General features: G+C 43.3%; 4 protein-coding genes across 6 annotated transcripts in view; 3 read left to right on the forward strand and 1 right to left on the reverse strand.

Moving 5' to 3' along the window:
• The first annotated feature begins 1,093 nt into the window (after positions 1-1,093).
• LOC111596715 lies at positions 1,094-3,417 on the forward strand. Its single transcript, XM_023311036.1, has 4 exons — positions 1,094-1,347; positions 2,320-2,457; positions 2,887-3,010; positions 3,067-3,417. The coding sequence occupies exons 1-4, from the start codon at positions 1,198-1,200 to the stop codon at positions 3,384-3,386; spliced, it is 732 nt and encodes a 243-aa protein (XP_023166804.1). The 5' UTR covers positions 1,094-1,197; the 3' UTR covers positions 3,387-3,417.
• Positions 3,418-3,653: 236 nt separating this feature from the next.
• On the forward strand, positions 3,654-12,526 carry LOC111596712 (protein wings apart-like). Of its 2 annotated transcripts, none has more exons than XM_023311033.2 (8): positions 3,654-4,261; positions 4,694-5,896; positions 7,137-10,040; positions 10,100-10,948; positions 11,038-11,210; positions 11,269-11,357; positions 11,828-12,018; positions 12,084-12,526. In XM_023311033.2, exons 2-8 carry the CDS (start codon positions 4,826-4,828, stop codon positions 12,426-12,428), a joined length of 5,622 nt encoding a protein of 1,873 aa, XP_023166801.2. In that variant the 5' UTR covers positions 3,654-4,261; positions 4,694-4,825; the 3' UTR covers positions 12,429-12,526. The 2 variants fall into 2 exon arrangements, with proteins under 2 accessions (XP_023166801.2, XP_023166802.2); XM_023311034.2 differs by having other exon boundaries at positions 3,654-3,794.
• Positions 12,527-14,338: 1,812 nt separating this feature from the next.
• Positions 14,339-22,753, forward strand: part of LOC111596710 (centrosomal protein of 162 kDa) — a 30,861-nt gene continuing 22,446 nt past the window's right edge. Inside the window, exon 1 of the mRNA XM_023311030.2 lies at positions 14,339-15,150. Within this exon, the coding sequence (XP_023166798.2) occupies positions 14,362-15,150 (789 nt within the window). The 5' untranslated portion in view covers positions 14,339-14,361. The remainder of the gene's footprint in view (positions 15,151-22,753) is intronic.
• Positions 15,707-21,712, reverse strand: LOC111596711 (carboxypeptidase B). Of its 2 annotated transcripts, none has more exons than XM_023311031.2 (4): positions 21,295-21,712; positions 17,117-17,618; positions 16,895-17,054; positions 15,707-16,554 (listed from the first exon to the last, which is right to left on the reverse strand). In XM_023311031.2, the coding sequence occupies exons 2-4, from the start codon at positions 17,538-17,540 to the stop codon at positions 15,789-15,791; spliced, it is 1,350 nt and encodes a 449-aa protein (XP_023166799.1). In that variant the 5' UTR covers positions 17,541-17,618; positions 21,295-21,712; the 3' UTR covers positions 15,707-15,788. The 2 variants fall into 2 exon arrangements, with proteins under 2 accessions (XP_023166799.1, XP_023166800.1); XM_023311032.2 differs by lacking the exon at positions 21,295-21,712 and adding an exon at positions 18,186-18,262.

Consider the following 22,753-nt stretch of genomic DNA (forward strand, 5'->3'; position numbering starts at 1 on the left):
CGAGTTTCGCAATAAAGAGAAAGTGTCCAAAGGCTGTTCTCGCGATCGTAAAGAATAAATTTGTGTTTCCTGTTTGCTGCATACCTTTTTCAACGGTCTCACCAAAAAAATACAAGGCAAAAGAAAAAAGAAAAGAGAAGAAACAAAGCCGATTTCATCTTTATCAGGGAGAAAGAAAGTTATACATTTATACACGCATGTAGAGCCTGTTGCTAGGGTCTTGAGAAACCGTCAAAGGGAACGGCGAAAAAAGCGCAATTTGGTAAAAATAAAACATATAAAACTAAACTGGAAATGTGCTCGCAAAAATGCCAAATGCGGCCAAAAATACTTGTCGCTCGGTTTGTGGAATCCAAAGTGGAAGCGTGCACAGTGGTCCAGCGCTATTGAAAATAGCACAAATCTTAACTACACAATATGTACATATGTACTTGCATGTGTGTCGTTGCCTGAAACTGATAAGGGAGGGCGAAGTCATTTCTTGGATTCCAATATCAATATTCATACAAAAAAAAAATGACGCATTTTCATACCACATACATATACGTACACATGCCTAACAATTGTTGTCAGTGTGTGTGCCACTGTCGCTGACTGATTCGCAAATTTACCGCTAGTTCATTACAACAGTGCAACGCAAAGCGTGAGCTAAAAAAAGGGAAATGATATGCAAATTGAGTGAATCTGAAATCTAGTTAGCTGACATCGTCTGCATGAATATATTCGATCATTTATAAGATATATTTTTTTTTTTATTATTGGCAGGTTAACAGCATGCAGCTTAAGAATCTATATAGAAACAGAGCTGATCACGCTTACTCTAAAAATCTAGCTATAAAATAGCTAAGCCAACAGCTCAAAACATGCAACTCTTTGGCTGTGTGCGTGTGTTTTATTTTCAGCTACGATAATGAATGAGCCGCAGCGACAAAAAGAACGCGCAATATTTTAATAAAACTCTACATAAATACTATGTAATATGTGTATCTGTATATTATATATGTATTTATGTACTTAGTATATGGCGTCTTATCCGTTAAGAGTGGATCCGCTGTGCGGCATCCGTTCGAGACGGCATCGCCAGTCAGCCGGCCACAACGCAAAGGGCAGCGCACGACTCTTAGCTCTAGTGCACAGTAAACGGATAATATCCAAACAAGAACAGACCAAGTTATCCTTATCCGCAATATTACCAGCATGCTGCTCTGGCAACGGGTGGCTCAAGTGCTGCCGTTGCTGCTGCTCCTTGAATTGATGGAATTGCCCAGCGCATCAGCCTGGTTAAAGTTTAACAGTTACACGGCGCTGAGCAAGAAGCGCACGGATCTACGCAAGAAATGTCCAAATGTGAGTGCCCCCATCCCACAAAGTACAGTTTGGCTAAGTCAGCGAAAATCAGCTGACAATTGGACAGTGGAACGAAAACTATTGCAAATAGAACAAATATCTGTTCACATTATAAATTCGTAGAGCACTCGCTGCTTGCCTCAATGTCTCTCAGCAAACATTTGCATGTTAGTCTATGCATTGAGCGTGTGTTTGTGTGCCTGTGTGTGTGTATCTTCTCTCATCAATATGCGAGTCAGCCAGGCTCCCATTCAGAATGTGTCTGGGGGCAAAGAAATGGGCGCACACTGATGCCAAAATCAATCACACTTTCTAAGTGCCTGACTTGACGGACCGCGTGTCGCAGTTGACGTCGCCGTTGCCGTCGCTGTCGCTGGCAGCAGCAATGTCAGCAATGGCATCGCCATTGGCCGCGTCGCAACTTTGACAGGTGATTTCTGTTCTATACCCTGTAAATGTATAGCTGTGAGATAACTAGGCAGCAGACAAGCGTTCGATAAATAATATATATATTCATAATGAGCATAATAATTTGTAGAGCTACACAGCTACAGTGAACTATGGCACTGATAGCTCATCTATTAATGCTAAAGAAGCTAAACAGGTCTATATATATATATATATATATATATATATATATATATATATATATATATGTATATACAGGGTATCTGCTGGCCAGCATGCATTTGTTTTTGCTGTTGGTGTTGCAGATGTAAAACGCACAGCCAAAAGCTAAAGAAACAAATTGAACAAATGCACAAAGTAACGTGCAACTAGATTTTGTGCTGTGTGTGAGTGTGTGTGTGGCTTAATTTCAGCTGGCACGCACATTTGCCTCAATGAATCTTTGCTGTTGTTATTCTGATTTATATTTATGTGTTAACTTTCTACAAGAGCACTTACACACACACACACACACTCACACACGTACGCTGTCACTTTTTGGTTTCATTTTCCCACCCACAACAGGTGCGCGCCATACGCAACTTTGATCTGGAGCTAATGATGGGCAATTGGCATGTGGTTCAATATTACGCGTCCACCGAGGAGTTGCCCGAATATGCGTGTATGCGCAGCAATTTCGCCTTCTCCAGCGAGGATCAGCATGTGAGTAATAGTGCAATAAGCCAGCAATGATTGACTGATTTACTGATTGACTCACTGACTTGGTTGCATTAACAACAAGGTACATGCTAGACTGCAAGTAAGTTCTTCATATATTATCATATTTTTAGCATTGATTGATTGATTGACTGACTGACTGATTGACTGACTGACTGATTGACAGGCTGACTGAAGGGCAAGGTATACATAAGTCGAGACATAAAACAAGAAGTTTTTGATGAGTTTTAAAAACACTGATTGACTTATGACACACTGACTGATTGATTGATTGATTGATAGATAAACAAGCATTTGTAAGCGCATATTGTATAGCATGTGAGTTGTTGACTGATTGATTGATGAAACATCAATTGCTATATCTCAAAAGAAAGCAGATAGTAGATTAATTGATTAATCGAAATCTATTTACAGATAACCATGAACTTTAGCTATATTTTTGCGGAAGATCCGCTGCGCGAGAAGCTGCAGGGCAACATCACATGGCTAATACCGGACTTTGGCACGCCCGGCCACTGGATGCATACCGAGGATATATGTAAGATCGTACCGAAAGCAAATATATATAATATGCTAAGCCAGTTTTATGCATAGATGAGGGCATCTATAATACCTATGTACTGGACACGGACTATCAAAATTGGGGTCTGATTATGCACTGTGCCGAGAAGAAGAAGCATCCGCGCTATTTATCCGCATTACTGCTGTCGCGGCAACCTACGCTGGGCGATAATGTAATAACGTTTTTACGAGAGAAATTGCCAAGATATGATATTGACTTGTCTTTTATGTTTGCCATTAATCAAACGTCGTGCGAGCATCTGATGGAGTCTAGCAAAGATGATCCGTTGGCATATATAGTAAATGGTCAGCAGAGCGTTGCAGATAACGTTAAGCTCATCAATAAACCATAAAATGCAATTTAATCAATATTCAAATAAATGAACGCACTTTAAATTTGGCGCTTTCTTGAAGTTGGCTACGCTTCTGCTTGAAGTTGGCTGCGCGTAGGTGAGCTGAGCGCATTTTTGCGCAACTTGCGCAACGTAACGCACAATGTGCAACGTGAACGCTTGTTGAGTAGCGCGAAACGCAAAAAAGCGTCACGTAACGCAATAGAACACAACACTTTGCCGTTCGTGGTGAATGCCAAGCTGAACAACGCAAACAAAATTTGGTCACTCTAAAACGTAGTTGCGAAGAAAAAATTAAATATTTTTGTGTATTTTGCGAGTGTTTCAATTGTTTTAACAATACAGAAAACATAGATTAACTAACATATTCGAACGCGTATTCGCAATGTGCAATATTTTCAGCGATTTGTATGTATATAATCTGTAGCTGTTGTACCTGATTCGTTGCGATTTTCGTGTGAGCTGCCTTAAAAGTGGTGGAAAATGTGTGCAACAAAAAACATGCAATTGCCACTAACTATGCACATTGGGCAGTCAGCGGCAACAGTGCGTTAGTTAATATAATAACAATTTTTTTGATGTGGTGCAAGTGCGTTCAAAAACGCGAAAACTAGCTAAACGACAAAAAAATTCGCGCGTGCAACACAAAATTGCGCCAATAAGCGAACGACGACGTTTCTGTCTGTTTCTGTTTTATTGCATTCCTGCTCGCACACATACATACATACGATACAGAGCAACAGAGATTTTCGTGCATACATATGCATATGTATGCATGCATACACACACATATACCCACATGCATTCACGCAATAAACGCAGCACAACAACAACAAACAACAAACATTGGCTGCAACACAAATGTTTTGTTTCAGGTGAGCATGAAGCTGGGCATCAATACAATTTGTACAGTTTGAGAAAAATCAAAATATAAATCAAATAACAAGTGCAACAAATAAGTTGAATGTGCATTGATTTGTTTTTGCCGTTTCTGTGTGTGAGTGTGTGTGCGTACTTTTTTTTTGGGTTTTCTTTTTGGCAACAATAAAAATGGTAAATCGTTCGCGCTCGCACTGTGTGCGCGCAGTAGCACACACTAGTGTGTGTTCACTCGCACGCATGCTATGCTTACGGCAGTTAATTTGTTGTGTTTTGTTGTTGTTGCGTCTTGACATTTGCTGCGGGAAGCTCCGCTTGAATGTATTTCCTTTGCATTAATCTAGTAAATGAAATGAAGAGTAAACTAAAGTAAATGAATTAAATATTGAGTGATTACAATTCTAATAATTAACATCTTTCACTTGCAGTGTAATTGTTGATTTTGCCATCAAACGGCCACGCGCGCCAACCATCGCATAGAAGAAGTGTAAACAATATATAAAAATACAGGCGAAACTCGAATTGAAGTACGCTCGTTGAACAACTGGCATCTGGTCAAGATGTCGCGCTGGGGCAAGAACATTGTTGTGCCGCTGGACTCGCTCTGCAAGGAGAAGGAGAACACCAATCGGCCAACAGTTGCCCGCTCGGTGGGCACCGTTGGAAAATGGGGCAAGATGGGCTTCACCTCGACCCGCACCTACACGCTCTCTGCTTTGCATCCGATGGCAGCAGCGGCGGCTGCTGCTGCTGCTGCCGCTAGTCCCGCCCAGAGTCCGGCCTCCACACACGATCACGATCCCAATGATATGTCGGTGTCCGTGCCGGAGCCTCCGAAGCCCAAGAAGTTCTTCAAGTCGCGCAATGCGGCGCCGCCAGAGGTGATAGCACAGATTATACAACAGCTGCCGCACTGTGTGGCAGGCACGTCACCGATGCGGGATCAGGCATCGTCTGCGATACACATGACACCCACACGGGAGCCCATCAAGCTAAAGCTGGCTAAAGGCAGCTCCGCAGAGCGGAAGCGCAAGTCACCCAAAAAGAAGGCAGCGGCTACGACGGCGGCAGCGGCGGCGGCGGCGGCTGCTTTAACGCCCGGTGCGTTTAGCGCCGCCGAACTGAGCGACAGCTTGGCCCTAGATGCCGATCAAATGGATATGGCTACCGGTGCATCACCCACAGCTGAGCCTAAGGGAAAGAAGAAGAAATTGAAGGAGGAGAAGAAACTAAAGCCAGAGGCGCCGCCGTCACGGATTTTGGGACGCGCCCGCAAAGCGGTCAACTACTGCGAAGTGGATGAGGACGAACGCTATCCCACGCCCATCAAGGATTTGATCATTCCCAAATCACGGGCGCCCGAAACAACAACAGCATCACAGGATGTTGCCATACCTGCGTCAGCAGCCGCAGCAATCCCAGCAGGAGCAGCCGGAGCAGCTATAGTTCCAGATGGCAATCCAGCGCTTCCTCCGCCAGCAACGGCGCCCAGCGCAGCAGCTATTGGCTCCATTGGTGGAGCAGTAGCAGCAGCATCATCCTCCTCTGCTTCCACAGTGCCATCTGCATCCGCCTCGTCTAGTGCTTCCCGAACGCCCGAACATCCGCCAATTGTTCTGCGCATTTCCAAAGTGAGTTTCAGGAACTTAGTGATTCGATTTGTTATAGGAAAGAGTTGGAAGGAAAACTTAACCGAAGATTTACTCTGTTATATATGATGTATATATTTCTATTTTATCATACTTGAAACTGTTCCAACTAAAATATAGATCGTTTGATTATAGATATATGGATAGATTGATGCCTTTTATAACATTTATATAGAATATTATATATATGATAGATAGACAGATAGAAATATCCAGATATATACAGAAAGATGTTGATAAAAATTATATAAAGAAGTATAGATAGGTTAATAGATGACAGGAAGATATAAAGGATACCGATAGAATGTAGAATAATAATTATATAATAGATCATAGCACTATCTTTGCACAACAGTTCAGCATAATACTTCCAATTTAGTTCTATACTATATATGTTTATTATTACAGTTTCAAAACCATAAATTTAAAAAAAAAATCGCTCTTAATCTATTTTTATGTTCATGATTCTTTTGCATTGTATTTGTAGAGCGTTTGATAAGAATTATGAAAACTGTTATCTAACTAGACTACAAGGTCTTTGTTAAGAAAAAAAAATAATATATATATACATATATATATGTTAGGTTTATAGATAAATTGGATAATCCAATGAAAATTGCAAATTCTCCAATTACAAAAGTGCTTTGCATATGTGCACAGTTGACACATTTTTGTCGTCTGATCAACCACTGTGCATTGGGCAGAGCTCTCACGAGTGACGCGCTCAGTGAGAGAAGATCCCTCAATGCCTCTTGTTCGCTCACTCGTTCGCACTCAAGCACACACACGTATACATACATTAACTAACACACGCAACCCCATATCGTCGGCTTGAATCGCTCTGTGTGGGAAAGAGAAAGCGACAACAATAACAACAACAAGCAGCACAGTGTTAAATTACGCGCGCTTTTACATTAAACGGAGTTTTTTTTCACATTTCTTTTCTTGAGTTTCTGTTTCTTTTTTTTTTTTTTCGTTCAGTTTATTTCTTAACGTTTTCATTTGGTTGCTGCTGCAGCTTGGGCACAGTTGTTGTTTGTGTGTGTTGTGCGACAGTTGTCGCTGCCGTTAGCCAAGTGTTAATTGCGGCTGAAAAAATAAACTATCAACTATCATCTATCCTACATAGGCAAAGAGAGAGGCGGAGCGAAATAGAGAGAGAGCAATAGATCCATGCATGTTGGTTATAAACAATGGATTCATTTAGCGTTCTCCATTGCAGGGCACCTCACGTCTAGTCAGCACGGACAGCGAGGAGCCGCCAAATTGTTCGCCTGCCCAGCAGCATCTGTCATACGAGACGCCCAACGAAGCGCTGCTTGATCATCCAGTCGATGTTTTAGTTCCTGCACCAAAAATAACTGTAAAACCGCTGCGTCTGCCAACAGCAAAGTCGGCAAAGGACGACGACGCCACAGCAGCCGGTAACAGGGAGTTATTGACAGAGACTGCGACCGACAACAACAACAGCAGCAGCAGCACTAGCAACAACGACGACGAAGAGCAAGAGGAAGAGGAACAGGAGGAGGAGGAAGAGGAAGAGGAGGACGATGAAGAAGAGGAAGAGCCACCCGAAATCAATTATTGTACAGTGAAAATCTCACCAGACAAACCGCCCAAGGAACGACTGAAACTGATCATCAAAACGGACGTCATACGAAACGCAATTGCCAAAGCAGCCGCCGCAGCAGCTGCCAAAGCCGCTGGCGAGGAATCGCGCAGCGAAAAAAAATCCAAAAGCAAAAAGCATAAGCATTTGAAGCACGCCCAGCTAGTCGAACAAGTGCAGCCCAGCCAGACGGTAACAGCCTCCGCGGCCAGCGAATTAGCACAGAGCTCTGAATTTAAGACGCCCTCGCCTCACCTGGCATTGAATGAGCAACACCAGCACCAGCAGCAGCACCCGCATCAGCAGCAATTGCAGCAGCAACTGCATCGGGGTGCGGTTATATCACCTACGACACGCTCGGACCACGATTTCGATTCGCAATCCTCGGTGCTAGGCAGCATCTCCTCCAAGGGGAACAGCACGCCGCAGCTGTTAGCGCAGGCCGTGCAAGAGGATAGCTGTGTGATACGTAGTCGCGGCTCGAGTGTCATAACGAGCGATCTAGAGACCAGTCAGCACTCATCGCTGGTAGCGCCACCCTCGGACATTGAGTCGCGTCTGGAGTCCATGATGATGACCATGGATGGCAATAATGCAGGAGGAGCTGCAGCTGGAGCTGGAGCGGCAATAGTAGCAGCAGCAGCTGCCACTTCCACAGGCGGAGCAGACCAAACGGATAGTCGTCTGCCACTCGTGGAGCAGCCGCTACAGCAGGACATTCTGGCGGTGCTGCGTGGCGATGCGGTGCCGCGTCTCAATGGTGCTGACGATTCGGTGTCGGCGTTGGCATCGGCATCGGCTTCAGCCGAGTCCAAGCATTCAAAGCGTACAACGCGAGGACGTGCGCGTGGCAAGGCCAACAACAACACAAATAATTCGGCGGAGTCCACAGCGCCGACGGAAACGCGCACAAGAACGCGAGCGAAGCCCACAGAGACATCGCCCACGTCCACGACAGCCACCTCGACCTCGGCCACGCCCTCCAAGCGTGCCACACGTGCGCGTGGCAGCAAGCGATTGGAAACGGCAGCAACAGCTGAGGATATGGAACTGGCTGAGTCGCCAGAGAAGGCCTTGCTGGAGTCAGTTGAGCCATCGGCAAGTGAGGCACTGCCACGACGTGGACGCGCCGCGGCGCGTGCCATCAACAACAATTTGGCCAGCAGCAACAACAACAACAGCAGCAGCAACAACAACAACATCAATAAGATCGCTGCTAATTTGTCAGCGAAAGCTGAGGCCAGTCGTGCCACCGACAATGGTGGGTCAAATGCTGTTGCTGGCGGTGCGGCAGCTGCTGCTGCAGCTGGCACGCGCAGCTACGGTCGCAAGCGTAAGAATCAGCAGGTGACGCAACTGCTGCAGCATGCCGAATTGTCGGAGGCGGTCAGCTCAGCGGACCAGCTGAGTCAGGATTCGGAGCTGAACGAGGCGCAGCCAACGCCGGCCAAGGTGCCGCACACAGAGCTGGACCCGGATGCGGAGCCAGATCCCGGCATGGACGAGCTGTCGAACACCTCGAATGGGTCCTCCATGCAACATGATGGCTCGTCCTCATCGCCGCCGCCGCGTGACTACAAATTCAAGGATAAGTTCAAGCGCACCATCACGCTGGAGAACCAGGTGCCGGGTGCAGGTGGTGCTTTGGCTGCTGCAGCCGCAGCCGCAGCCGCAGCAGCAGCAGCTGCGGCCACCGGCGCAGAGGCCACCTCGAGCAGCGTCACCAATGTCAGCAGCAGCGAGGAGACGCAGCGCGGCGCCGTCAAGCTGGTCATCTCGAAGAAGAAGGGCAGCATATTCAAAAGCCGAGCGCTGGTGCCCTCCGACCAGGCCGAGCAGGCGACAGTGGCCAAACGGGCTCTGTACAAGCACAGCTGGGATGCAGCACTGGAGGCCAATGGCGCCGGCACTGGCAGTGATGCAAGCAATGCGTCCGCCTCAACGGCAGCGGGCGGTGCTGGCGCCAAAGCGGATGGCTTGGCTGCCAGCAAAGCAGCCACCATCGATGCCATCTATGGCGACTTCGGCGATAGCAATTCCAACAACAATACCTGCAGCAGCTCTGCCCTGCGCGGCGAGAGTCCCGCCCTGGGAAAACTGAGCCGCCTGGCCAAACCGCAGCACAACGCCCAATCCTTGACAGCGACCTCTAGCGATGCCTTCGACATGGATCTGGAGCCGAATGCCGATGAGGGAGGCTGTGGAGGTGCCGGCGGTGGCAATGGCAGTGGAGGAGTTGTCGGCGGAGGGGCCGGCGATCGCACGGGTCTCCGTGTGGACCGCAAGACCAAGGAATACTACACAGTGGTGCGGAATGTGAAGACTGCGCATCAGATACAAGAGATTGGCGAATACCAGGAGATGTACGACGATGTGGAATACATATTGGATGCATTGCAGCCGCACAATCCGGCGCCCACGCGTTGTCTGTCCGCCCTGCAGTTGGCCACCAAATGCATGACGCCCGCCTTTCGTATGCATGTGCGTGCCCACGGCGTTGTTACTAAGTTCTTCAAGGTGAGTGTGGCAAAGGGGCATAGTTGATGCCAGTAGCTAATCTCTTTAATCCCTTGCAGGCGCTCTCCGATGCCAACAAGGATCTGAGCCTGGGTCTCTGCACATCGGCCATTATGTACATACTGTCGCAGGAGGGTCTGAACATGGATCTCGATCGGGATTCGCTCGAGCTAATGATCAATTTGCTGGAGGCTGAAGGTGTGGGCGTGGCCGCGCACACAGATCGACCCAATTACGAGCGAAACAAGCAGAAGGTGCGCGAACTATGCGAGGAGATTAAAGCGCAGGGCAAGGGCACCCATCTGAACGTGGAGTCCATAACGGTGGGCACTTTGGCCATGGAGACGCTGCTCTCGCTGACATCTAAGCGTGCGGGCGAATGGTTCAAGGAGGATCTACGCAAACTGGGCGGCCTGGAGCACATCATCAAGACCATCTCAGATTTCTGCCAGCCAGTGATTGCTACAGCGGCGACAGATATGGCACTGGTCACCTGGGAGCCGGCGCTTCTCGACAACATGCAGACAGTGGCGCGCTGCTTGCGTGTCCTCGAGAATGTAACGCAGCACAACGAGGCGAATCAACGGTATATGCTCACCTATGCCAACGGCCGGGCTGTGGATACACTGTGTTTCCTATATCGTCTCTGCGATCGACAGCTGCTGCTGCATCCCTCGACGACGGAGCAGAATAGCAGCAAAGAGCATCCGGGCGTTGCAATGCGTGAACTCCTAATACCCGTCATGAAGGTGCTCATCAACCTGACGCACACGTTCAATGAGGCGCAGCCCTCACTGGGCGCCGAGCTGCTGGGCAAACGTAGCGACGTCATCGAGACGAGCTTCCATCTGCTGCTGCTCGCATCCAGCTACATTCCGGATCGTTGCGTCTTCGAGCTGAGCATTTTGGTGAGTAGCGCAACTCCCATGCCTGTTCCTATTCCTCTTCCTGTTCACATTTGGGCTATTCATCAATGTCATTCATGTCTCCCCTCCAGGTGCTCACCCTGCTTATTAACCTGTGCATGTACACGCCGCAAAATCGCGCCACACTGATGCAGGCGAATGCGCCGGCCGAATATGTGGCCGACAATCCAACGCCTGGCGATCAGCCTGTCAGTGCGGTGCAAGCGCTGCTCGAGTACTTCTACAAGTGCGAGGAGCTAGCCAGGTGCGTTATAAAGTCAACACTCTAACTCGTTCATACATTAATTCCTCTTTGCCCGCAGATTGGTGGAGAAGAACACGGACGCGTTCCTAGAGAGCAATGAGAAGAGCAAAAAGAAGCAGGAGGAGGTCGAGGAGACGGTCAACAATCGTAAGTTGAAACGCCAGTTCAGGATGGATTCTCTCGCGTTGCGTATCAATTATCCGTCATATTTCCCATTTGTATATATTGATTCGTTGTCTGGGAAAAAGAAATTCTGCGTAATCATCATCCATACGCTATGAAATTTGAGTATCTCGCACACATTCCAATCTGTTAGCTGGTTACTAAAGCCAAGCTGTTAGAATGGCTTACAGAGAAATAGACTTTGAATATTTACAAAAGAATGACTGAGTGGGGTGGGGGAGGTGTAAATAAAACAATATATAAATACAGCTCAATGGAAATGGAGACAGTAACATAAATAAACGAAAAGCTTAGCCTTGAGAGCGAGAGAGTGAGAGAGAGAGAGAGAGAGAGATATGAACATGGAATCCTATCCAAGTGCAGTTTAGAATAGAAAGAAGTCTTATATATTAAATACATAATTCATCTTTTTTTGCACTTGCCACAATTTACAGTCGTGCAACGCGCTGGCCACCACATGGAGCACACGCTCAAGGGCAGCTACGCGGCGATATTAATCGGCAATCTGATCACGGATAATGAACAGAACGAAACAATTGTACGGCGGCAGCTGCGAGGGAACAGCTTTAAGGAGATCGTAGGTGTTCTGGAGAAATATCACACCTTTATGAATCTGACTTCCAGTGTACGTGTAATACTTATTCCTATCTATATGTCGATTAATATACTTTACTTTGCTTGCTGCAACAGTTGGAGGCCGCCTTTGTGGCACACATGAAGTCCACAAAGAAGATCATTGACAACTTCAAGAAGCGTGACTATATCTATGAGCATGCCGATGAGGATCACACGATGTCGATGCCACTCAATCTGGAGACGACGACGCATCAACAACAACAACAACAACAACAGCAGCAGCAGCATCAGCAGGCGCAGGAGGCGCCCAGCAGTACGGCAATGAGCAGTAACAACACTAACAGCAGTAGCAACAGCAGCAGCAGCACAAACACAACAACCAGCAGCAGCAGTAGTGGCGGCAGCAGCAGTAGCAGCAGCATGCCACGTGTCTTCAAGACGTACAGCAGTCATAGATAATCAATGCTGGATGACCATGAAGCCAAATCTGTGGATAGTTGAATGCTGAAAGCCTTCCACCTGAAACCCTGCCACCAAAATAATAATTATATATGTTGTTTCGTAATTGATGACGATTAGTTATTTATTTACTAATATGCATGTGAATGTATATATATATATATGTATTTAAATGTATGTATATTTAATTATATATGTATATTTATGTATGTATGAAATTATGCTGTGCTCTGCTCGCTCGGCTCTGCCTTGGGTTCTAGCTTAGCTTTGCAATATTTTATTGTATTTAAAAAAACAGCAAACAAAAAAAAAACAAAAACAAAAAGTGATAGCAAATTTCATGAGCATGGTCAGCGTTTTAACTACACACACACACACACAGACAAACACTCAAAAATCCAAATTAACTACTGATAATGTGTACGTTATATAGTCATAAGCAATATTAGCAACTATTATTATTATTATATATTTACATGCAATCGATTGTACATATTGTTTTTTCCAACGATTTTATTCAAAGCTAAATTAGTTTTTATTTAATGTGTCTATGCTCCATTTTTTACTATTACAATTATAATATAATTATTTTTTTTTTTTTTATAACTAGTACACACACACACACACTTGTACATGTATAAAGTTAATGGAAAGAAAAAAATATGAAAAGCAAAGCACGAAATATATAAATATTTTATGCGTTTAGTGTTTAAGCAAAAAAAAACTTTATCCATAATTAGAAGAAAAAAAAAATGAAAATGAAAAAAAAAACATTGTATGTATGTATGTGTATGTTTAAAATTAAAAAAAAAAACTAAAACGAAATACAAAAATGTCATATTTAGGCTTAAAACTGAGATATAAACCTTATATATATATATATATATATATATATATATATATATATATATATATATATATATATATATATATATATATATATATATATATATATATATATATATATATATATATATATATATATATATATATAAATAAATGTAAAAGAAAAACAATTTCGGGAACAAATTATAAATGTATTTATTTTTTGTTTTTAAATCTGTGGATAATGTGAAAAATCTATATATTTAAGGCTACCATTACACACTATAATATATATATATATATATATATGTATATATATATATATATATATATATATAAAATAATTGTTCTTGCAAAAAAATTATGAAATAAAATTCAATGAAAAATTAATTGTTTCTATTTTTCAATATACATTTTTAATGGAATCTTCAAAATATCTAATTGAACAATAATCGAAATATATCATTTTATTTGCATAAAAATGTTATGTTAATGGCAAAAATTTACTCACCTAACTGAAACAATACTATATTGGCGCTAAATTACAATCAGTAATTAAAAATAGTTAAAATTGTTCCTAGAAAATTGTTTTTTTTTTGTTAATTTTGTTGTCGTTTTCTATAAAATTTGAATAAATAAAACTGTTAATAACAGTGCTGTTGTCTGTGGAGTCGAACTGTTAGATGTGGAGCGGATACGTGAACGGGTGAATGTCAGAAGGAGCAGTAGTCGTAATTTATGGCAATTGTACAAACAAGACGGAAAAATATGCGAGCGTAAAAAGTAAGAGAAAAAAAATAATTTTAAGTCTTTTAGTTTTATATATGCATTGCTGAAACGTTTCAATTGTGTACGACGACGGCAACGTCGGCGGTCGGGTGCAAGATTTTCGTCCAAACTGTAAATTGATAAAAAAAAAGGACTAACAAGAGAAACAACAAGGCAAAACAAATAAACAAAACGCAGCGCCAAGGCAGCTGTGTGTATGTGCGTGAGTGCGAGTGTAAAGACAACAGCAAGACGAGCCAGAGAGAGAACGAGAGGGGGGAAAGAGAGCGGGAGTGGGAGTGAGAGCAGGTGCAACTGCAACTGCAACTGCAACTGGAATATGTCCAAGGTGCAGCCCATGGCGTCGACACGCTCACGTCCCCGCCCCCGGCAAGCAGGCAGCGAGAGAGGGCGAAGTGGACATGCGGACGCCATCAATGGAGATGTGAGCAGTGTCCTGGACTACACCAGCAGCAGTTCGATTATAGAGTTTCTGGCTAAGGAGCAGGACTGCAGTCTGGAGCCCGCCGATCCGGATGTCATATTCCAGGAGGTGAATCGCCTCGCAGACAGTACAGATATGCGCTCCGTGGATGAGCTGCTGCTGGAGGCGGAGCGTCTTATACAGCAACAATTGCGATTAGGTGATGGCGATGGAGACGGTGACGGTGACGGCGACGATGACATCGATGGTGATGGCGATGGCGATGGCGATGGCGATGCCAGCTGTCCGTTGCAGACACCCTCGACCACGCCCTCGCCGCAATCGCTGGCATCGCCACAGAATAGCATCAAGCTAAACACACGCTACACTCGCTGCATCAGCAGCAGCACCACCACCATTAGCACCATCAAAGCCAGCACCATGTCTCCATGTCAAGCCAAAGCCAATGCGAATAAAGTCAACGAGGTGTTGGGCAACTCCACAGCCTCCACGCCACTGACAGCAGAGCCGCAGACCAATTTTGTGGCGTTCGTCGAGAATCTGCCCTCAGAGTCGGTCATCTCCGAAGAGTCCACGCCCAAGGATCTCCACAATCATACGCACAATGGTGGCGGTGGCAGCGGCATCTTGGCTCAGCAGCTGCAGCAGGAGCAGGTCGATAACACCGATGACGATGAGGACACGGTGAGTCTATTCGCTTTATTTGCCTATCGATAACTTTTGCACATTTTGAACTAAAGTCGATATTAACTAGTTCAATTTGTCTTCCATCTGTCAATTGCTGCAAGTTCAATGTGGCTGTGCATATGAACTAGTTCAATTCGATTCGAACTAGCTCAATTAGTCTTACCTATCGATCGCATTTTTCAATTGTGAACTAGTTCAATTTGCTTGGATTATCCTTCATACATAAAAATAATGTGGGCGGGCCTTGCACGACTTGGAACTCGGATATATCTAGAAAACTAAAAGTTTTTAGTATTTCCTATCGATTCTTATCGATTTCATTGACTATGGATTCTAGAGCAGAATCTAGATTATATGTATATATATTATAGTAAACGGATCGATTTGATCCTGTGAGGAGAGAGGTAGAACTTATTCATCTCTCTAAGCTTAGGCCCAATCTATTGTATCACTTAGGGATAAGAAAGTATTTTTAATTTTATTAATTTTTTTGATTTTTTTTTGTTTTTTTTTTTTGTTTTTTTTTTTGTTTTTACATATGTACAATGTACATGCATACATAAATAAGCATTCACACAGATAGGCGCACTCACACACTCATAGATCGTAGGTGGAGAAGGGGGTATTGCCCCTGGTTAGATGATGGCCTGGACAACCGTCTCGGCCACAGTCCAGCCCTCGAGGGCCGTGTCCTTGATGTATTTGGGTGGCAGGATAAAGCCGTAAGCGCCGCGATCGCGCAACTCTATGGTGTAGACGTACTTCACGCCGAGTGCTGCACGGCTCCAGTCGTCGGAGCCGCCGCCGGCAATGCCAAGGACCTGGTGGGTGACGGCTGCCTGGTATGTGGTGCCGGTCTTTTGGGCGATGCGATTGACTGCGGTGTCGGCGACGCGCTGCAGCACCGACGCGTCCTTCACCTTGACGGCTTTGTAGGCCCACGGATAGACGACCATCTGACCGTAGCTGTGGTACGTCAGATAGGCTTCCAGATTGTATTTGCGCTTGGCAAGGAAATTGGCCACCGCCTGCGTCTCAAGCTCGGAGGCGGCTGAATCGCCACGGAAGACATCGCTGCAAGGGTCCTTCGAGGATCCGAAGCCATTCCAGCCAATATCGAAATTACGATTCAAATCGACGCCAAAGCAATTCTGGCGCCTCGTCGATGGCGAACGATTCTTTCGCCACAGCCGATTCACGGTGCGTGAATACTGGTAGCCATCCGGGTTCATCACTGGCATTATGTACCAGGTGAGGCTGCGTATATGTGCCGGCTGATTCTCCCAGTTGTTCATCAGCTGATAAAGTATGAATGTCACCGTCGCAGGACTGATCCATTCACGTGCATGGATGCCGCCATCGATCCAAATCTTTTTGTTTTCGCGGGGATTCTCTGAGATGCTACAAATAGACGAAAAGCGGGCACAGGTTTAGGCGAGTCATGTTAAATCCCCCTCAGCTGCTGTTAGCCGAAGGTTCGACGGTGACAATGTTAACTAACAGTTTCTGTACAATACTTCGAAGCGGCAGTGCAAAATTTAAGTTTAGCTTACTGTTAGCTGTCTACAGTTGGCATTTTGTGTAGCATACTTTCAGGCTGCACGCTAAATGTCGACTCTGTTAAGTTAACAGCGTGCAATGAGTGTCAAACTGTTTATATGCTTTATGTTGGCATAAACTCGAGCGGACCAGCTAGCTAAGTTAATGATTATTTCATAGTTTGATATTCGATTCTACATACCGTAATACTTTCAAGTCGCGTCCCTCGGCCGTCTGTCCTATGGTGTAGAGACGGCAGATATTGGGATATTTGGCACGGATTTCGCGCATAAACGCATAGATGTTGTCCAGACTGTGGTAATCATTCCAGTGCATGCCGCTGCCATCGCGTGAGGCCTTCTCTGTTGGGCAATCAGTGTGAGTCGACTCGTTTTAATACATATTCGTTAGCTTGACAACTTACTTGTGCGAGATCCTGGCTGTGCTTGGGTGCCTTTGACGCCATCCAGCTGCTCCTCATCGATGAGCTCCTGGACATTATCGACCAACAGCTCAGCCTCCAGTCGATGGGCGACGAGGAAGCTGCGTGCCGCCTTCACCTGCTCCTTGTCAATGGAGATGTCCAGAAACTTGGAGTTCTCCTTCCAAATGTTGCCGCCAAACTTCTGCTCCATTATCTCGGCAACAGGTATTGTCTGGAGCAGGGCATCGCTCACGTTGTGAATGCGCCACAGCTCCGTGTCATCGAAGCGCATCTGTATGCCATTCGGATGCAGATACTCATTGTCAGCAGGCAAGGCCATTGAATCGCTGGAGTTGCCACTCGCCGCGGCCATGGCCAGCAGCGCGCCAAACAGCATCCCGAGCAGCAGTGATTGATGATTCATCTTGCTATCGATATGTCTCTATCTTATCAGTAATCGGCCAACAGTCCACAGTCAGCAGTTAACAGTTGTCAGCAATATCTGTGCAATGATAACGTTTGATAAAGATCAGTCAAGTGCTTGCGGTAATTAAGGCACCCAGCTACCCGCTCAGTGATGCTCTGCTGGGTATTTGGGACACCAGTTTTAAAATTGGTCGTTAATTGTAGCAATTTTGTTTGAACTTCAATCTAAATATCATTTTTATATAAATATCATAAAAAAGACCTAAGTCATTTACGATCCACATTATCTACGGTTCTAGCAGTAGAGCAGCTCAACAGCTGCTAAAATATAGTTTTCTTGTTCGATTTGCCATGCTCCCAACGAGGCAGCGCCTAACTTGTTTTATCTGTGGGCTATTACAGTCTTCATTCCCTGGACTCAAAAGCGCCATAAGGCTTACTCATCAGACGAGGCTATATACAGATATATATATATATATATATATATATATAGTTAATAAATCTGAACCTTGAGCCTCTGGCTAAGTGAATAGATATTTAGTAAATCGAATTTAGTGGGCAAACTATTTGGCTATTTCTGTCTGGAGTTCGACCTCTTGTACCCTCTTTAGGCAGTTGCTTAAATATAAACTTTTTGTTTTACCTTTCCGTTTGAGTTTTGTTATTGTTGTCGGAATATTTTTTGAGAATCACAAAGTGAACTAGTTGCAATTGCAAATGAAACTGAAACGAATAACTGTAATGCACGATATATATATAGATATATTCGCTGTGAGATGTATGTAACAGTCAAAAGAAGGCGTGTCAGATCTTGATCAGAACGACGAGTCGATATAGCCATGTCTGTCTGTCCGTACGTACGAGCGCACAAAAGCTACAAATTTATATTTTCAAATATATATATTCCCGTAAATCATAGGCATACAAGCTTTAATATTTTCCCATAACTCAATCCATTTCCTTATTGATTAAATTCGATCATTTAATTTGGTGTTATGCTTTAATTTAATTAGCATAAAAGATAGAAACGTTTGCCTGGAATGAATACACGGATTCAGTTTATTTCTGATTTCGGACTTCGCAAAAACCCAAATAAAACTACTTGAGATTTGTTCTTGGACAAATACCTACAGCGGATGGTGTTCTCAGTTTAAATACGAAAGTCTAACTAGAGGGACACTTGTTCAACAATTTTAGGCCCACACAAAAGAAGCGTCAAATGACTCGCATAGCAGCTCAGTAGGGTTCAGGGTAACGGCTAGTCGGGCTCTGCTTATTTCTTGCTTATACTGGTCTGGACCTTACTGACCTAATAACTTTTAAAAAAAAGTTATAAAGCGAGAAGTATATTGCCGACAAATGAAATTTACGACACTGGCAATTGATACTGAGCCAGTGTTGAAAACCATTAAATATTTTATTATTATGGAAAGGCAGAAATGTAAAGCTTGGCGAATACTTAAATTGTTTTCACTGCGTCTAATATATATATATAGATTGTAGATTATATGTGTATAAAAAAAGTTGAAATAGTGCCGAAAGCTTATTTTTTACGGCGATTTCCAATACATTTTTTATTTCATTTTTAATTGAGTTGAAATCGTAAAAAATCAATAAAAACTTATATAACAAACGTTAATAATATGCACTAAATAAATCAATATTTATTGTGATTTTAATAATCTATAATAATATATATATAATTATATATAATGTGTTGTTCAATCTGATTTATTGAGAAATTTCTTATCATCTAACTAAGACGCAATTTGTTTTTCTTTTTGGGGAATGTGGAATTGATGAAAACTGATTATACAAAAATGTTATTGAAAATTAAAGATGTGATGATCAATCAATCAATTGAGTCTTTCTCCCCATCAGAATTAGCCATTGAAGTGAAACTATAATGAAGCATAAATTTCCTAGGTTTATAATGCATTCATAATAATCATAATATTATTATCATTTGAATATTGTTTTTGATTTGAAGAGAGTAAAGAGAGATGGAATTTGAAATTTGCTTTATATAAAGCCCAGTTACGGACAGATTTCTACAAATCGAGAATTGTGAAGTCTTAACGTAGCTGAATTACAGATAGGCCTGAATCCGTCTATAGGTTCAGTCGGCTCTTACTTGTTTTATATAAATTTCTAAAAAATTCAAAAATATTTTTTTTGGTATTTCAAAATGAAAATGAATTAAATTTGGAACATAAGCTAATTCTAGGAAATATTAGAGAAAATATTAGTATATATATATATATATATATATATATATATATGTGTGTGTTCGTCTCTTTGGCCTTGACTAAGTTCAATATAATTTTGATATGGAACATGTTGATTTCTGTGCTGATTGTTTGGCAATCCATCAAGCTGAATTCAAATGATTTGAATAGCTGCAAAAGATCTATATATATATTTATATACATATATATATATGTACGTACATATATAGATAGAATGTCATATTATGCGATGGGGGCCAGCAAATCGTTCGATTCATTTGTATGCGAGTGACATTTGCGTTATATCGAGTCGAATCAATTACATATGCACACAATATATATTTTGTATAAGAAACTTTATTTGTTTTATTTAATGCTTGTATTTGAATTTGAATTATAAGCCCTGGCTACTGTATCTGAGTCAAATTGGGAATCTATCTTTCGCTCTTTATTATTTTGAGAATGGGAAACGTTGGGGCCGTTGCGAAATTGTTATCGCCTTTGGTTAGCACGCAATTGTGTTAATTAGCTCCGGACGAGCTGAACTGATTAAAGTCTCTATTTTATTTACTTTTTTTGTTTGTAGTTCGGAAAGCGGCCAGAGAACTGGTTCTGGGGCTTCCAATGGTAGTGAACCAACGTTGAGGAGTGTCTGCCAGATAGCCAGACAGAATCTTCCGACGCTTCAGACAGAATCTTCTGTATGGAGAGTGTCGTGTCGTTTCGTTTCGTTTCGTATCATATATGGGCCGACCTTTGTTTCGATCACGTGTCCCAGATGCTATCGCTGGTTCGTGCTTTGCTCCATAACTGGAGCGACTGCACATTTCCCTTGACCAGTCACAAAACAGAGTCAGAAAACAAGTAAGAGTGCTCTCGTCGCGAGTGATTGACGACGCGATTACCCTGTATGCACTTGTAATACACCATATATGCCTGTGCATGCATAATAATACATTTCATGAATCTTAAACAGGCTAAAAAGAACCAATGCAGGATATTGGCATTTTTCGCTTTTCTGCATCAGTTTGCGTAAGTACCTTGGAAATTATCGAGAGTATAACTCTTAAATCTCTTCATTAATTGCAGCTATATTTATCGATTAGTACATAATAAATATCGATTTTAAGTTAAACTTAATTGGGATCCTGAGTCCAGCTGGTCCACTCGACTCATAGGCGGATTGACTAACCTCGACTGTTGCTGCTGATTAGACATATGTGTATTTCTTATCTAATATGATAACTCATGCACTAAGCAGCCTGATTGGATAGTTTTCAATGCGTACAGGGTATCAAAACTAGTTGCAATTCGCTTGCATTCGAAATAATAACGTTACAGATTCACCACAATGTTACTGTTAACGCAAATGTTAATGTACATGCATGCATATGTTAATCATGTATGACCTCTCTCACATTCACATTTACATTTACATTCACACAAATGCAGGCACATTGGCGCTCTGCTGCTCTTGCACTCTCTCTCGTTCGCACACAATTCAATTCAATTAATTTTGCTTACATTTGACGTTTCGCTGTGATTGATGCTCCTTTTGTTTTTGTTGTTGCTTCTTGGATGCTGCAGTTGCCGGTCAGTTGCTGACACACCTTACCACCCGTGTGTGTGTGTGAGAGAGTGTGACTGTTACACTTGACAGCCCCCACTGACTGAGCCAAACTAAATGCTGCTTTTGTGTCGCTTCAATTTTTATATAAAACCAAGCCGGGCAACTGCGCCGAGGGCTGTTTCCCGATAAAAAAAAATCAAAAAAAAAAAAAAACAGAAAAAAAATCCAATCACAAAAATGAGACTGGGTAAAAGAAAAAAAAGGTGAATAAACAACCAACGTTAAACAGAATTACAACAGAAAGTGAAAAAAAAAAACAATTTTGGAAGAAAAAAATTGCGCTGCTAACTGACGACCGATCTTGGAGCGATCGGCGCGTACTGAATGAATTGACAACTACAGCAGTCGCAGCAGCACCACCAGCAGCAATCGAAGCGGCAGCAGCAGCGCAGCCAGTAATCGCAGTCAGCAGTAGCGCAGCCAGCGGCAGCAGCGATGCGAGAGAGTCAGTCACGCATCAACAACAACAACAACATCAACAACAACAACAAAAACTAATTTGTGAAGCTTGTGCGTGTGGGGTGGTTGCTACTGCTGTTACAGCTATCATTCTTGTTGTTGCTGTTGCTTTTTCTTTCTATTTTTATTTCACACTCTCTCTTTGCTTCACTGCAAGTCAGCGACATTGACTCTCTCGTGCTGTAATGCGACGCGTCGCTGCGCCCGCTGCTTCTGCTGCTGCTGCTGCTGCTGTTGCGCCTGCGCCTGTTGCTGCTGCAGCTGCTGCTGCTACTGTTGCATTTCGTGTGCTTTATCAAAAGCCAATCTATTACTCACTCTCTCACATACACACACACACATGTACGCAGAGTCGTGCAGTTGTCGTCCGCTTTGCACTTTGCACTTGCTCATGTACACAGTTTGACAGCCTCGCAATAACCGTCAATGGTGTTTTGATACCTATTGAAAATGCTTAAGCAGGGGATAATGTGTTTATGTGCAAGTGTATGTTATAGCTAGCAAAAAGTAAAGCTTTTATCAGCTACAACAGTCGAACTGATTTGGATGATTTCGAATATCGAATAGTTTCGATTTGAAAACTTTCGTTATATAAGAAAGCTCGATAGAGGGTATCATCTAGTTGCAAATTTCTAATTTCAAATTTGTTTTCGCAGCTTTGCCCTCTCGGCGCTTGCTGCTGAGCGTAACGCCACAAAAAGTTCATTCACAATTAACACCTCTATTTTAGGCACAACTGTTTTGGGCCACAGTCTATTCCAAAAGTATGCATACAGAGCTTTTAGTAATAGCTTTTTTACATGAAAATGCACTAAATGTCGCTAAAGACACCAAACATTAGATAGTTATGTTCATATTTCTTAAATTTCTGCTATGGTATGACAAAAAAGTTTG

Source organism: Drosophila hydei, unplaced genomic scaffold (assembly GCF_003285905.1).
Source record: "Drosophila hydei strain 15085-1641.00,03,60 unplaced genomic scaffold, DhydRS2 tig00000131-arrow-arrow-pilon, whole genome shotgun sequence".
NCBI lineage: Eukaryota > Metazoa > Arthropoda > Insecta > Diptera > Drosophilidae > Drosophila > Drosophila hydei.

Excerpts from the sequence above, each read along its gene's own strand:
- LOC111596715 (XM_023311036.1), top strand. The coding sequence starts at position 1,198 with ATGCTGCTCTGGCAACGGGTGGCTCAAGTGCTGCCGTTGCTGCTGCTC. Across the intron at positions 1,348-2,319 it reads TACGCAAGAAATGTCCAAAT|GTGCGCGCCATACGCAACTT; the intron begins GTGAGTGCCCCC and ends CACCCACAACAG. Across the intron at positions 2,458-2,886 it reads TCTCCAGCGAGGATCAGCAT|ATAACCATGAACTTTAGCTA; the intron begins GTGAGTAATAGT and ends ATCTATTTACAG.
- LOC111596712 (XM_023311033.2), top strand. The coding sequence starts at position 4,826 with ATGTCGCGCTGGGGCAAGAACATTGTTGTGCCGCTGGACTCGCTCTGC. Across the intron at positions 5,897-7,136 it reads TTGTTCTGCGCATTTCCAAA|GGCACCTCACGTCTAGTCAG; the intron begins GTGAGTTTCAGG and ends TCTCCATTGCAG. Across the intron at positions 11,211-11,268 it reads AAGTGCGAGGAGCTAGCCAG|ATTGGTGGAGAAGAACACGG; the intron begins GTGCGTTATAAA and ends CTTTGCCCGCAG.
- LOC111596711 (XM_023311031.2), bottom strand. The coding sequence starts at position 17,540 with ATGAATCATCAATCACTGCTGCTCGGGATGCTGTTTGGCGCGCTGCTG. Across the intron at positions 17,055-17,116 it reads ACAGCCAGGATCTCGCACAA|AGAAGGCCTCACGCGATGGC; the intron begins GTAAGTTGTCAA and ends ATTGCCCAACAG. Across the intron at positions 16,555-16,894 it reads CGCGACTTGAAAGTATTACG|CATCTCAGAGAATCCCCGCG; the intron begins GTATGTAGAATC and ends GTCTATTTGTAG.